Below are 17729 nucleotides of genomic sequence, written 5' to 3' on the forward strand. Positions count from 1 at the left end.
ATAATTTTAATTATTAGTCCTTAATTAATATACCTACTAAAAAAAATTCTAGCCAATTAGATTTTTTTGTAACAACTAACAACGGCATCGAAAAACTTAAAGCACTGGCAAATTAAATAGTACCAATTTAGTATAAAAAATCAAGTAGTGTATCACTTCACTAAAGAACAAGATAATTTCGCTTGTTAAAACTTCCCCTATAATTAAATAACGTAACATCGTTAAATATCAAACAACGCTTAATAACATCTGATCCAGATAAAAGTCTATAATTAGCGTCTATTTCGATAGAAACAAACGCCTATTCAAGAGCCAGGAGCTAGTATGATGCGTTGCCTAATAATATCTACGAAACGAGGTAAACGGTGTTTCTGTACAATAACTGTTGCAGCTTTGTTTTATATTTAGACTTTTTGGAAAATCCCGCATTTAAGGTAAATTGGTACATAGTAAATAAATATCTGAAAATCATTATCAAAATATTCGTCGTACAAACTCATTCGATTGTTAAAAAAGTTATTTTGAAAATGTCTAATTGTCTCCTATTTACAAAACAAATTTATTAATTTATACAGATTAAACACATTATTATTGTTATAATATCACATTACCTACTTTTTATTAAGGGGCAATGTTAACTTCGCAACTTTTTATTTTACATAATACCCACGTCTGATTTGATTCTGAGAGGTAGTAATTTAATCAAAGAAATAGACGGAGGATGAGCTGAAAACATGACAGTTGAATAGGTAACACAGACGTGATCTCATTAGTTTCTAGTTAAACAAAAAATTCAGGGTCTTTGTATATCAAAATTGCATGTAACCCCAATTTATTGTTCAAGAAGATTTAAAAATGAGAGCTTCATAATTAAATAGAGTATTAGAAATGTGTAAACCACTAATAGACCTTTTCATACAAGGATGATTCAAATTCAAATTCAAATTATTTATTGCATGTCACATGGGTAAGGGATACGATACCAAAACCAGTAACCTAAATATTTTTTTACTTAGCATTGCTGAAAAATGAAGAAAAAGGGGGTCTAAAATCAGTGTGTTAGTTACAAAATAACATTCTCTAGAAAATTTTATAAATCGAACTGAAATTCCATTACTAATGTACTATGAGCTAAACCCAAAGTAATTGATTGAATTCATACTTGAGCTTAAATTCACATTGTGGAGAGTCGTTTCGTAATACAGACCTTAGGCCTACCACTCCTTGTTTATTCCCAAAATATCTGACTTCTTATTCGAGCTGTAGCAAAAAAGATTAACTGGTAGGCGGAGGATGAGCTAAAGACGTGACAATTGCTGAGTACGTGACCTCACTCTGCCACCGACAACCGGCTTTTGTACTCTAAATTGCATCTAGAATTCTAGACCCATTGTGCAGAATCGGTCAAGGAGATGGATAAATGTTTGTGGAAATGAAAGATTACTGTATCAACTGAATGACAAAGCTGGCATTTTTAATCTATTTTTGGCACAGTGGATGACGTGTTAGAAATTTGCTGTCAATTACAATGTTGCAATTGCTTTTTATTTTATTGCTTACATTCAATCACTCTATCTGTTTACGTTCAATCACGTAATTTAGTTTTTTTCAGTTCAGCTTAAATATTTTTTTTATTATTTTGTTAAATTATAATTTAACAAATTAAATATTAAGCCGATGCTTCAGCAAATTAATTATTATTAAAACTATTGTAATTGAATTGTTTCCACTTTTTATACAAAAACATAATAATTAACGCGAATGTTTTCAAGTATTGTCAGATTTGTTTTGATGAATTTACAGGTAATTTAACGTTCCACACGTTTTACGAAATATTTTCCTAATGCCTCGTTTAGTGTGATATAATTAAAGAATGATTCTTCGTATTGCATATTTCCAAGTATCACCACCAACAAAAATAACTTCAATAATTGAACCTCAATAAAATTATTTGCTACCATTAAATTGTCCTGTCTATTTTTAAACCGTAGTAACATCGTGAGAGCGTTTGCATTCTTAGAATTGAGATAATTCGACGGTTGGCATAAAATACAGTCAGAAGCGAATGTAATTTGGCTTTTAAATATGACTACATTGGGTTTTTTAGATGGCGTACGCGTAGGTATAAAATATAATTGATTCTGACTGTACCAAAGCTTACAATATTCTCAGAAGCATTACTCTTGGACCTCTAATTGCGTTCAGCAAAACAAGTTATTGACAATGGGTTTGTATGAGCAATCCGTTGAGTAAGATCTACTTTTTGCGAGGTGAGTCATGCTTTCAGGACAACTACAGCACCTCATGGTGTTCCTCGAGGAAAACGAGAGTAAAAACATTAATGTGAGGTAAATAAATATTTTTAGATTGAGGTTGTTCAGCTGTGTAATTGTATATGGACCTTGAATGATGATCAAAGCGTAATATACCTATATGACGAATAGAAGCGTATTTATTTAGCGTGTACTAAATTGGGAACAAATAATATAAATACATACCTAGGTCAAGTTGGACTTCTAATAATAGTATGGTACTATGTGTAGCTTTTGCGAAAATGTGAAAACCAAACCAAAAATAGGTAAAATTTAAAAGTTGAAAATTAAAACCGATTTTATGACCCTCTGTAACGACTGAATTAGGTATCTCTATTTTACTTTTATTATAATATTTACTTAGGTTACTGCTGAAGTTAAAATAATTTTGTTAACCTTTATGTTGTAATATAGACTATCAGTGCAATCTACAACGCGCTAACATCAAGGGACGCTATCGTCTCAATCCGACATGTATTTACATAATTAATAGCCACCGGTTTTGAGTGCTGACCCGTTTACTCCTAGCCTAGCTCCTATCGTCTAGTTATCCGTAGGAGTGTTTGGGTAGGGTTGCCAAAGAATTTTATACACAAAAATTTTCTTTTCATTAAACGTTAATGCATTGGCGTATCTAGGGATCTTTTTCAGGGGGGCCGGGCCCTTTACGCGCATGATTATGTATTACATTATAACATATAATAAGTTTATTATTTCATTCCTATATCGTGTAATAATATACTCGTATAATAATTTAAAAGTGAGAGCTATGCATTATTAATATTACATAGAACTGTAGATAAAGAAATTAACAAAAAGTTTTTATTATCTTTAATAAATAATTGGTTAGGTACATCCAGGAAAATATTTTTTGCGTGATCGATAAATTTGTTGTTTATTAATTACACTTACCTACACTTTAATACTCAATTATACCTTACCTCTACTTAATTATACTAGGTGCTGCTACCTTTTAAATCTCGGACATGATGATCAATACAAAACCCTAATTCTAGTCAAAACATGCTATTATCGGTGAACATTAGGTAGCAATCAGCGCGTCCCATTTGGTGTCTGGTTTTGGCAATTATTAATACACATGTGGACGCGAGATCAGTTGTTTTGTACTATTTTTAACGTGCCCTGCACGACCTCTTGGCATTTGGTAATTTATTCTTTTCCTCCACGGTAAGATGGATATTATCATAACATCTTCTGTCAAACGTGCATTGTATTTCCGAAGTCACAAATGCATGCATTGCCTCTTTTGTTAAACTTTCTCTGCATTTTCTAAAATGTCATACAAGAATATTTTCATGTTCTTTGTTAAGCCAGTGTATTAGAAAATATACTTGTAGCTAATAATGATGACGTAAATAAATCTTTAATTGACAATTTTGTTACAATAGTCCAGTGGATTCCTGAAATCCTGATAATATACGTACATAATTATAATGTGACAAGCAAAATGCCTATTTATGTGAATAGTTGGTACCTACATACATATAAACTTTGACCCTGATGGACATCCCAAATGGGTTTTAGAAATACGGGATGTTTATACCTAAAACCTATAATTGGAATTAACATGACATGACACTAATGCAGCTGAAAATCTAGATCACCACCGAATTTACTACCGTAAAACCCAATTATTTATTGAATCCGATCATGTGTAACGAGTGTGTATTCCCCATTAAGTTCAAGACCCGCCAGTAAATCTGCCACTCTTTAAACGCTCGTGACAGTTCAAGGCAGCGAGATGCGACGGCGCCTGCGCAGCGCTTAGCCGTTTGTACTTATTAATTTCTTCGTATCATTTTTACAGCTGCGCCTCTTAGGAATATGTTCGATCGTTTTGTTCTGATCTTTTGGTGGGATTAAGAAAGAGAGAAAAAGCAGAGTTTTTGATGACAGTAATCTGAAAATTTTAGACGAAGCTTATTCCTCCTTGTAAATACAATTTAAATTCAAAATAACTAAAAAAATAAGTGGGAAAATAAAGCTAATGTCATCTAGGAAAATCAAATTACAGATTATAATTAATAAAAAAAATTTAGTGGCTTTTTTGGTCACCAAAATTACATCATAATAATGAGATAAATAAATAAATAAATAAATAAAAATTCTTTATTGACATAAAGTGTTACACTAAAACATACAACACAGTCATTAATGTAGATTATAGATTGTAGATTATAGATTGTAGATGTATAAATAAAAAAAATCCCCATTTGCAGCCCTAACAAAAATATAGTTTTTAAAGCTAAAATAAAACTAACTGTGAAAAATTGTGTTGATATCACGAAAATTGAATATTTTATAAGCAAATCAATATAGGAACGCGCTAAAACTGATTGTGCCCCTCGATTAAGAGAGCTGTGACTAATTAGTAGGTACATTTTTGTTACAAATTTTTGCAATCAGTTTCTTAAGTAGTTTCTCCGTTTAATAGCATTTTATTGTTTACTTAGCTATTATTTATAAAGTTATAAAATATATCTTAATTTGATTCAAACAATGCTCTAAATAAAATTTATGTCAATTAAAAAATAATTTTCTGTTAAACAAGCACAATTAAATTAGTGCACTGTGCTCCAGCAATAAGTAACAGAAAAACGTATTGTGTACATTTTTTTCTTAATTAATTACATTTTAATTGGCACTGAAAATATATTTTCTTACAGACGACATCACACTAGCATATTAAAGGAGTTCTAATAGGTGCTACTTGGCAACAAAAAAAAGCATTGACAGTAAAATTTGTCACACCACAAAAGTTGAAAAATAATGTGAATTAAATAACTTGAATGCTGTTCCTTAACTAATAAAAATGCGATCCGAAGCTTTGGAGCATATTTTATTATTATTGTAGACTTGTTGCACACAAAAAAAGAATATTACAGTACAAAAGGCGAACTTAATGCCTAATGGAACTCTCTCCCGGTTGACCTTTGGGCCAAACAGAAAATTTGAGTTACGGTGCAAAAATATTAAACACGTGTGCTTTATTTTAGTTTTTATTACTTTTTATACAGAATAAATGTAAGTAGGCAAGTTACTTCTAAAGTTCACCTCATTTACCCTGATAATAAATGATTGACATCCTACCTACCTATTTCTTAATGCTATAAAAACAATATCCCTCATTAAGACAATAGTCGTAGGTAGGACTGTAGGTATTGAAGATAATACATACCTTCAAAGTGTATTATTATGCGAAGGTCACTTAGGGTGTCGAATGAAAGCTTTACTTATAAAAAAGCCCTACTTACCTACATGTGCTGCAAATAGGTTTTATACACGTGTAGAGAATATTGTAGGTACCTAATGTAAGTTATCCGTATTAATAGTAAACCTAAAATCACAGTTTTATTATTAATAACTTGAACTGTTTTAACTAAGTTAAGGTAAACTGATGTTTAAATAGAAGGTAGGTAGTTTTGTAGTCCATGCGCAGGTAGGCGGCCCTAATATAAACTATCGTAATGAGAATTTAGTACCAAATTTGTACTAAGAGTTAAAATTGTGCTTTGGGCTCTTTGAGTACTTTATCACGATTTTAGATCAAAACATACGACCGTAACGTATTTAGAAGCGAAGGAAGGCGGAGACCAATCATTTGTCACTTTCATTGCCTTCATGTCCCAAAAACGGAGACAACCCGATCGACGCAACACGAAATTAACGGAACCGGCAAAATGGAGACCACCGAACAGGCCTAGGCAAACCACTGAACTTGTTTTAATCAAACAATACTTACACTAATCACAAAAAGTTTCGTACACGCAAAAAAATTACAAACTTTTCAAACACTGAACTGAAACCGTCAGATCACACAAAATATTTTTTAAACACAATCACCAAACGTACACTTAAATCAAAATTATCGATTAGAGTCGCCGAAAATAATCATCGATTTATAAACAATCGACACGTCGCGTATTACGATACACACTCGTCGTTGATCGAGTCGGTAGAACGCAGCCGTCACCGCGAGCGGCGTACGCGCGAATGAATGGGAACCGGCTACACACGCTCGGTAATCATGTGTCGAGAAAAACATTCATTTGGGTGTGAGATCAGACGAACAGCCTTACAGCAATTAAGGTATGAAAATTGTCTACGTGCCTTAAAACTGTAGACGGACAATGAACCGTGACTTGCGGACCTGTCCCGCTGATCAGATAAGGTGATTATATGCAGACAGCATCCGGGTGGGTCATGAACGATTGTGCAAGTCCACTTAATGTACGACTAAATTAAAGAGCAGATATTGCATGGTGATTTACATACATCTTCAAGTTATTCATATCGTTATGAAGATTATTTCAAACAATATAGGTCAGTAGATAATGCAGAAATTATGATGGAAATGGATAGAATTAGGAGGCGATGTGAAGAAACTGCTCTGTTTCATCAATCAATCCCACGCCTCGCCAAGTAGGTACCTTTCATAAGCACGAAAAGGTCACAAAAGTTTTTAAAACTGTGATAAAAATATGTACAAAGAGCTCATTAATAAACTAAATGTAATTTTAGCCTATCATTAGCGTGTAAATATTTTTATCCAAAACATAATCTATTTACCTATTTTAGATGATGATGATGGTCATTATTCATCTATTCGCGTATTACCATTATCATCGACGAGCTGCAAATGCTACAGCTGTTTCTAAATGATAAATTATGAATGGATTAATAATAAATGCGTACCAAAACAGGGACATTAAAAGATTTTTAAGCTTTTCCTAACTTACTAATGTCAAATATAAACCAATGTGGACGAAGTCACTAGCTTATACTCTTTATACAAAAGGTGATGCTAAAAATGCAGGCACTTGTCCAACTCACGACTCCAAGCACCTCGGCACCGAATAACGAGGTAGGGGATAGAGACAGTCTAAAATTTTCTACTCGGTTAGAATAAACTGAAGCAAAAGAATCCACCCAGACAGCCTGTGTTTTAAATTCTGGCCAAGGAATTTAGAATGATAGATGGCATGCCGCAAATGAAACACAAACTTCACAAAGTGAACCATAATGTTATAGTTTCTTTTCAATTTAGTAGACCATTTTAAATTTCTGTGATAGAAGAATTCAATTAAGTTTCATAAAACCTTATATTAAAAAAAATAAATTACTGAGAATGCAACTCAAAAAAAGATCGTATAGATATTGTATTATTAGTACGTTAGTACTAATCAAATCGATAAATAAGTAAATATTTGGAAAATTGATTCAACCTTTATCTTTTTTACAGCCCTTTAAGTAGATAATTAGGGGTTTAATCGCCTCCCAGAGCGATCTCTCGTCGGCTTAGCAAAAAACGGTTCAACTTAAAATATTTAGGTTCGTTTTTTGCGCAGCATCCGCGATAGATCGTTAGCTGAGATGACTGGTATCTGACAAACAAACGGATTGTTTGCTTGTCTATCGTGTCGTGACAATGTGATTTATTATAGGCTGACGAGTACAGTCCACTGTGATAGTCACAGGACTTTGAACTCTCTGTCGTTGTAAAGTCTATGCATAATTTAACTGGTAGCATTAGAATGTGACCGTCGCGTCGTGCGATGCGTTAAGTGGATGATGTGTAGATAAATGTAGGTCAATCGTTCAGTACACCCTGATTATGATTACAATCCAGCTTGATTACCTTTCTTGGCAAATACACAATTTCTATTGCCGTTTGATAGCATAACTTATCACTAGATTAAATAGTTATTTGAGGGTTAGTCCCAACGGCCCCGGTGGATCTGCCCCGTCAACGGGGTGGATGGGAAAAAGTGTTTCAACGACCCCGGTAGTCATAGTCTTAGCTATACTCTATAGCTATGACTACCGGGGTCGTTGAAACACCTTTTCCCATCCACCCCGTTGACGGGGCAGATCCACCGGGGTCATTGGGACTAACCCTTATTTGATTAATATTTCTTAGTCGCAGAATTTAATTTACCTATATGCGAGACTTGTGTTAACCCTATATGCGTTGGTAACCAACGTTCTGTAAAATAGTGATTACTTACTAATTTATTGTACAAGCTGCGTAATATGAGTTCAATAGCATAAAACAATCGCCGGGCGATACGTGCGGTAACGAGTTTGCCCAGGAGCTAGCGCCGTTTCCCTCAACACTTGCTCAAACAATAGCCGACTACAATCAAATAACAAACAAACGCACAGGAATGTATTATAATAGAATAATATCGAACTCCTTTTAACCCTCAGTAAGTCCATGTTACACAAAATACCTAGGACGCTGTTTCGGTAATTTTATTTTTGTTATTATTTACCGCTATTGAATTTGGCAAAATTGGCGAGACGTCGTAAGGCGAGCAATAATCCACACTCCTGACAACCACCACCACTCTGTCAAGAGTGCAACGACTAAGAAGAAGAAGATTATAATTTATGTGCCTGTTTGGTTTCCATAAAAAACAACATTGATATGCAACCAAGTGTGAAGTTTATCTAAAAACACCATTAACTATATGATTTACAATGGATCGTTTTAGAAAACATTGCGATAAAATTACACTTTAACTTATCGTACATGTTGGATCATGTTTAACAACCTGTCAGCTTACGGAGGGCCAGTTTACGACTTATTCTCGCGCGCCCTGCGTACTATGGGAACGACTTCGAAATCAACAGTTCTATCGGAAAAGTACAGGGGCGTAGCTACCGCCGTATCAATGATACGGGGCCCCGGACTGCTGGGGCCCAGGGTACCACTGCCACTTTGCAGAGAAGACAATTGCTGGGGGCCCGCACGAAGGTGAAGGAAGGTAAGGATAATTGCTTGTCAGAGCCCCGTTTGGTCGAAAAAATTAAGACCAACAACTGTTGAAAAGTTCTATAAGAATTTTCCAATTAAGACGTACCTACCTCTTTTTGGTAAAATTTTAGATGAAAAAAATTGTGAAATGGGCCTCTTGATCCTGAACCACCTATTAAAGATGAAATTGAATGAAAGGATGATGGGCACTTTTCTATGGAATCTGGGCGTAAAACCAACAGAAATGTAATTACTATTATTTGTTAGGACTTAGTATCAGAAATATTTTTTCATATAAATAACTACCAAAAACTCCCGGGTTTGCTTGGAAATTGACATAATGTATAATAGTCATAGGTGTTTTATTGCGCAAACAAAAAATATAATCAATTAATATACCTACATTGATACATTAAGTTATTTATCAATTATTATGTCCAACAGTTAAGGAGTGGGGCCAACAAATTGTATAAAATAAGTCCATGTTCTAGGTACATTACGTGCGTAGGACCACACCTAAGTACTCGTAGGTACCATTTAGAGAAATGAAATGAACACAGTCATGTTCAATGGGATTTCTACCAGTTAAGCTTTAGTGTTGTCGCATAATCGATCACGGATCGATTATTAATCGATATTGCCAAATAACGATTTATCGATTAACAATTCGATTAATCGATTTTATTTATTACCATCATTACAATCATTTGATTTTATTAATTCAATTCCTTATTTTCAACAATATAATCGATTATTTCAATCGAATAATCGATTATGAGTTATTCGGTAAACATACTTACTAAATCGATAGAATCGATAGTAAGATATGATACAATACTCTCAATATGATCGATAAAAGCAATCTAATTGACCTAATACTATTTTTATTACCCTAATGTGATGTGAAATACTATAGAAACTTTGCATATTCAACGACCTCTATCTCCGTATCCCCGCGTATTTCAGGATTGTTGTCATACTATGAAATGAAGTACTAGTATTGAGCTTTAATTTAGTATACTTTTTGTTTCTGTTGGTTTAACGCCCAATATGCCCATCATCCTTTAAGTCCAAAAAAATTTTGGTTACAGGGCCCGTCTAAAGCAAGCTACGTCACTGCTTCGAAATCAACAGTTCTATTGGAATGGTAACAAATCGGGGAACAGTTTTATGTGCCATAAATCTCGAAAGCACTAATACTTCGCCAGTCACGGCAGAGTTGGCTTCGACGCCATTGTAAGCTCTATCGCCTACCAAATGTTACCTGAGCTGCTGTTCAACAAAGAACTGTGGTATAGGCTGTCCTCCATTGTTTCGTTACGAGCAAAATTTACTTTAAATAGCAATAAAATGGCAATACAGTGTGAGTCACGTTAAAGTGTACATATGAAAATAGATGAAACTAGACCTATTTTTATCGACAAAAAAGAGGTCAAAAATTTTTTGAGATTTTTTTTATTTTTTTATAGAATTTTTTNCGTGACTCACACTGTATAAAGAGCAGGCTGTTTTTCTAATTAGTTCTTATTTCAAGAGCCAAAAAGTCCACTCTAGATTGTTAGTAGGTAGGTCTATCGAAATAGAAGATGTACGGTCTAAAGTGTCCTCGGTGGCGGATGTGGTTGGATGTCTAGCAGTTGTCCTATACACCGCAGTACTATCGAATTACTATTACGTCTTATTGTTTTCATTAGATTAAACTATTATTAACTTCATTTTATACGTAGCATGAATAATACAAATTATGCAACTTTAATAAAGTGTTAACATCTACCTCTAATTTTATTACAAGCTTTTTATTATATCAGTTACTGTTGAAATAATTACTTACCAAAATACTTCATTACATTACAATTTATTGTTACTACTATCGTAATAAATACAGTAAAGTTAATTACTAATACCAAAATTAGATTTCTTACTGCAATTTATAATTAAAATAATTTGATTAGCAGCATTGCGTATTTTGATTTCAACAAAATAATTTATAGAAACGAGTTTCTAACTTAGCGGTCAAGAAGTCATATTAACACTCGTAATGTGAGAGCACTAAATATCTGTATAGAGGTTATGAGAATCAAACTGCGGTTACCTTATTATCATTATCAAAGTTCGACGGTTGGCCCAATTTCCCTCACTTTTACTCATTCTTTAGAAGGCGTGGATGTACGTGTTACCTTCTGTGTACAGACAAGTTAACAGACTACACATTTTTGTTGCAAAACCACTCTTATTGCCACTACATAAGATTCCTCAGTGTTTAGCTTCATGTGCTGTCAGTACGTGGTACTATGATGTGTGTGCCGATGGCTATTCCGGGCAATCAAAATATTCCTGCGCCGCTTTCATTTTTGGCCGTCCAATAATAAACAGAATGCGCCGGATATTTGGCTTTTTCTCGACGTCCCGAAGATTGATTTTATTGGTTATGGACGATTTTATGATGCTTAAATTTTAAAGAGCCCTTGTGATGTATTATAATACCGGTAAGAATAATATATTGGCTCTAAGTAATTGTGGTTCGAGTATAGAGTTTGTAGACTATTTGTCAAGAAGCATGATATTAGATGCTAGTGGAATCAAACTAGTTATCTCTTCATTGTGGCATGGTATTTCATAACCCTTTTCTTAGGGTCTACGAGCAGGCCTGCTTTATTTTGATTATTGCTGTATTTGAAATTGCCAAATAGGGCCTGTTTTGGGAGTGTTAGGATTCTCTCCAAGAGATAGCCTATAGATAGCTAAAGATCACCTACCATTTGTTGAGGATGCCTCGGCTTGCAGTGCGCTCGAGGCACCTTTAAGCCTGTCACTGTCTCCAGTACATCGGCCAGCAGCAAGCTATTGGCAAAATCCTTCGCGATTCCTCTCAAAGAAGGAAATTTACCTAGCCAGTATAATCTACAGCTTCTAATAGTTACGGAGTAAATCAAGGAGTGCTTACCATTTGCTGAGGGTTCCTCGGCTTGCGGTGCGCTCGTGGCACCTTGAGGCCGGTCACTCCTTCCAGTACATCTGCCAGCAGCAGGCCATCGGCGCAGTCCCTCGCGAGTCCTCCGCCAGAAACGCCCGCGCGGCGCCTCGAGCGCGCCCGCTCCAGGTAATGGTTGGCCCAGTCTGTGTAGATCTGTGGACAATGAAGATAGAGTCATCAGTATTCTTCTTAGGTATAATTATATTTATTGGGTGGGTTGTTATAACTCGAATGTGGGAAAATAATTAGTGGTTATGCGTTTTGTATATTAAAAAAACATCTTTAGAAGGGACCCAGAAAGCGAAGACGCTGGTGGCTCAGTCAAGTTGACTGAAGTTTGTTAACTAGGGCACCACAAAACGATTTTAGACACAACTTCTCGAGCTTGAAGTTAATGGCACAAAATAATTAAGAGACGCAATTAATCGTGTATGTAAGTATAGTATGGTTATTAACATAATGAAGAAATTATTGAATCGGTTAGTTATAGGAGAGTCAAGCAAGAGGAACGCCCAGACCGTGTACGTTCAAATAACAGTTAGAATTTAGCAATTATGTTTTTGATAAATTATAATTAATAAAGCATAAGCTTGCTACTTTCTACTTTCCTAGTAATAATGGATAAAACACCATCGTTTAAGTCGTAGTCATAGTTCTACGAAATGGGTATTTACCCAGGGTTTGTATTCACTGGCCTCGGCATTAAAACATATGTCTAATCAGACTCCAAAAGAATAAGGTGAAGGCCGAATCTGTCAGACTATGATGAATGGCTGTGTAGACGGCTGTATGACTTCGAACACGTGTGTACTAATATTTCAAATCGCACAGCGTAACACCGCTAGAAAATATTAAATGTACTCGTATTGTGATAATAACGGCAGTATTTAATGTTGCATTGACTTAGATTGACAGCTGAGTATTTTATAGACATGTCAGTAGATATAATTTAATATCGCTTTATGTGGTCCACGTGTTTTTGCTTAATTACAACTCTTCAATCTAAAAAAAATTAAGTTATTTTAATCTACAATTGTTAATTTTCATGCTTTTATTTATTTAGTTTTACCTAATTTAAACGGTAAGGCCGCTTTAATTATGTCTTCCAAACTTCCTGAGATTGTCACTTTTAGGAGGATCTGAATAGGATTGCAGGTTATTAGTATAGTTGCAAATTGTCTCTTATTAACGCTACATTAAGTGCTATAGTCAGCAAGTAATACACTGTCTGTACAATAAAGCATTCTTTTATCAGAATCTCTCAACTGGCGCCTCGAAGGTGCGTAACACATTGACATAACACGCATATTTCAATCGATCTTATGCCCGTTCAAAAACAACTACCGATTGTTTACCCCGTGTCAGGCAACAAAGTAAGCACTTCCAGGTAAAGCCATCAACTGAGTTCACTGAGATGGGGTGTTGATAATGCGGGAATGCACGTTAAACTTTACGACAATACCTAAGGAGAAGAGATCGAGATAAAACGTTAAATAAATATTCGTCAAAAGTCGTACAACGGAGTTTTATTGCAGCTTAATGGCTGTAATAAGTTTAATTCGTAAACCTCTTGCTCAACACACATTGCAAAACAATTCAAAGATCGCATAGAAATAAAGAAAAAAATCTCAGAAGGGTGAATATTTCCACTCAATAACACTTGAACGATGATACAAATTATTCAAGTAGGTAATGTAGAATTATGATGGTAAAATAAATTTAAATAGGTCCATAGTTTCGAAGTCTTTTCAATGCAAACAAACAAACAATCAAATCTTTCCTCTTTATGATATTATTGTAGAGTAGACAACTGTATGCAGGTCAGCATATGACCGCCGGAGAGAGTTCCAATCTAATCTACATCGGTTAGTAGAATGACGTAATAGGTATTTTAATATGTCAGCAGTATAGAATTCCTTAAAGGATTAAGTCACACTCGTCAGTTCTAGGAGAATGGGGGCAAGTGGTCCCTGGCGACTGTCGGCCGCCGGCTCTGTCAGTCTGGATGTGCCACTCTCTCGTCTTACTCGCTAATGGATTTAGAAGTCCCATTTGATGGGCACTAATGGGTCTAGGTATGTTGCAACGTTTTTCAGTCTTCAAAGCGCATGTAAGAATGTTTCATCTTTTCTTTTCGTTTCTTTTTTGAGAGAGACACATCTGAGAATGTCATACCAAAGTTTTTACTGCTCTTTATAAAGCTATTGAATATGGTGCTAACATACATGATCGAGATTTAATCTCTAAAGTTTCTTTTTCTCAAATAAAACCTCACTGGAAGATCTTCATCCAATGAATATTTTATCATATCTCCTTTGAGCTTCGAAAAAATTCAGTCACTTGTATGACGAATATATTCATGACATTATAATAAATCAATGCCCTGATTTTATCACGTAATCGAACTCGTTATTTAATAATCATGACGTATAAGTGGGTGATTCTGATAAAAGGCCGATGCGTCTCAATTCGTCTGTTATCAGATATCTCACGGCAGTTTATTCAAATCGGCTTCAAATAGCTTTAGATGGTAATAAATCCATTCGGTCTGACATTTTTATCGTATACAAAGTACATGCATTAGATCGATATAACATCCTTTTCTATTGATGGCTCGGGCATGGTGGAATCTGATCATCTGATGTTATTAAATGCGTGTTTCAAAAGGGAAATATATTGAGCTTTTAATTAGTCGCCAGGCAATTTTAAGGCTGACCTTGCACCACCAAACTTTGACCGTAACTATAACGGTAACCGGTGTTTTTTGTATGATGTTTGACAGATTTTTGTCGTTTGTTAAAGTTAAAGTAAGATGGTGCAATTCATCCTAAGTATTTCATCAATGATGAGGTTATTCTCTTAGCTGCAATATCTGAAAGTTATGCTTCATTTGCGAGTTGAGGTCTGAAATAATTAATTAACCCATCTTGTTGCGTACGCATTACCAGTACAAGCGGGGAGAACGGGTTATTTGCTCCCCACAAACACAATTTACGCTTACAATGTGCCGTAAGTTTGGCCTACCCGAAACCCGAGCAAAATAAACAAATCAACTTTATAGTACGAGAGCTAGAGATGCAAAATGCTGAATTTATCCATAATTAATTCTACTATCGCATTTACCTTAAATTATTTTAATGCTGTGAATTTTTTTTTTTTTTTTAAAAGATTATTAGCAATTTGTATTGCACAAATTACTAATAGTCCCGCTAGCCCCTCGTGGTAAGCTAAATAAGCTTGTGTTACGAGTGGACTCACCACAATAGTCGAGCGGCGGTGGGATTCGAACCTGCATTCCTCGGATCTCGAGTCGGCCACTCCGACTCTTTCACCGTTCGGCTATCGTGGCTATGAAAACATAACTAGCTAAATGCATAATAATGATAGAATGTTTTCTATCCTTAGAAAAATATCAATAATTATTGAGGCAAAATACATTTTGATGCAAAATCGCCTCTATTACTTAGTTTATAAAGAGGTCACCTCGTTTAACATGTTATCGTCTTTAAGAGGCCTCATGCAGCATTTTTTTTTATATCAGATTAGATTTCTAAGAAAACAAAACCTGAGCAATTTAAAAAAAAATTACCCTGGATTGGCCCAACCAGTTATTGAACTTGGACCCCTTGCATTTATAAGACGATTTATATCGCACCGCTGCATCTTTGGGTCGTTATAGTCTACCGATATACTTATATGAGACGGCACAATTTTGTTAGAGGGCTTTAAATCTCAGAAAGCCATGATAACAAAATATTAAGCCCTTTAACCTAGGTTTTATAGTGTGAATTGGATAGTTGAGCATACATCAGTATAAAACTTGCAATTTTGTTGCAAAACCTCGATAAACCGTCGTCCGTGCCAGCTTAAGATATTATACTACTTACTAAGCATTAATTGGTCAGTTGTTATTGACACGGACTATTAATATTACTGTCTGAGTATGAATATTAATGAATGACATAATAATTAATATTGATTCTCAGGCAGTACCGGGCTCTTGGACTAACAAGCGTTTGGTCCGCACGTCCGTATTCCCCAAACGCTTCAGCTCGGATTGTTTTCATAAAACTTGCACGCTGGATTAATTTTTGGATACATTGTTAAATGTAGCTATTTTTAATGTGGGATATTAAATTTTATGCAAAATAATATGCATGCATGCATTTTGGCCTTAATGAAACTTATTTGCACACATGGCATTAAAATATGCGGCCAGTTAACACACCGTGATGAGGTTTTATTTAATTATTTATTATTTATTAAAAAATTAATATCCCATCTAATTCGTGTCATCAACCCACTCAAGTTCAATCAAGATCGTGTTCAAAGTATAGTCGCCAGCCAAGAAAGCAATAACGGTATCCTTCGAAGTACGAAAACTCATTTCTCAGAAGAAATTCAGTGCAATTAGCAAGTAATAAAGGAGAGATCAGCTAGAGGAATTCGTGTCATTAAAAAATATTGCGCCAATTGGTTCATATACATTAATAGCGACGCCCAATGACCGCCAATGAAGACACTTGCATGGCTGACCTGTGCTCTGTGGTCAGATTCAGACAGTGTAACTTGAGCTTTATTTTGATTAAATGCTTCATTCAACACATGTTCAAATTAAAGGCTGTAGTAGGTTATTAGGGACTTAAACCATTTGGAAGTTTTTGATAGAACCACTGTTAGAACAGATAGTTAAAACAATCTTATTTGCGATATTATTAAGGCTTGATCTATTTTTTTTATGCAACGTACACCTTGACTGCAATCACACCTGATGTTAAGTCAAATTCAGTCTAGAATGGTACATACCTGCCCTGGAAGTGCCTATTCACTCTCGCCTTAAAGATGCCCGGATCAAAATTACTTTTTACTATATTATTATGTTTAGTTTTTACTTCAATGTACAGTCGCGGAATGAAAAGGTTCGTCACCTTAGTGTCGGTTTTCGCTTGCAGTAGGTACTGTAAGAGTCAAACCTGCCAACATAACCGTGCAAGAAACAGTGCTGCTAACATTTAAATAAATATGACGTTTGCTAACGAATAAGGTTTTGCTTGTTTATTTTTCTATCCCATCAGTGCAATGTTACAAAATGTAGTTTTTTTTATTTAATAGATAATGGCAGGTTGAACCAACAAGAAGGTTTTAGTTTATCAATCATAATACTCTTCTTGACAAGTTAAATCGTCAAACAACTTAAATCTGAATAATTTTGAACTTTACTGACGAACAGTTAAAGATTATTTTCTCTAACTCGAGATTATTCTGTAACATAGTTTCAAAAGGTAATATGTGCTCGTGATTCGTTGAAGGAATCAATTTGAAAACTGACGAAGCTTTTCATTCCGTGACTGTACTTCAAAAACAGCATCATTATGCGTTGATAGGAAGTATCCATCGCATCGGATGCAAATTAACCACATATTCTGGAGCACATCCGTCAATACGCGCGAGGTGAGTTTAGAACTTTAGACTAAGCACGGAAACGGAATGAGGTCGCAGCTTTTAATAACGTAGGGCGGGACGTTGGGCGGCTGCTGCTTTGTAACTCTAGCCAGCGCTAAGGACCTTTCGCTGACACTCCATGCAACTGTGCTTGTCAAACCTATTCTGGGAGTAATGGGATGACTTCTTTAGGATGCTTGAAACACGTGGTGTCGTTGCA

General features: G+C 35.0%; 1 protein-coding gene across 12 annotated transcripts in view; it reads right to left on the reverse strand.

The window, feature by feature from the left end:
* Window positions 1–17729, reverse strand: part of sick (sickie) — a 161563-nt gene that overhangs the window by 118414 nt on the left and 25420 nt on the right. For all 12 annotated transcript variants that reach the window (XM_028318168.1, XM_028318167.1, XM_028318164.1 and 9 more), the window contains exon 2: window positions 12038–12220. In XM_028318168.1, the coding sequence (XP_028173969.1) occupies window positions 12038–12220 (183 nt within the window). The remainder of the gene's footprint in view (window positions 1–12037; window positions 12221–17729) is intronic.

This window comes from Ostrinia furnacalis, unplaced genomic scaffold, assembly GCF_004193835.3.
Source record: "Ostrinia furnacalis isolate ACB-3 unplaced genomic scaffold, ASM419383v2 OfSCF6691, whole genome shotgun sequence".
Taxonomy (NCBI): Eukaryota; Metazoa; Arthropoda; class Insecta; order Lepidoptera; family Crambidae; genus Ostrinia; species Ostrinia furnacalis.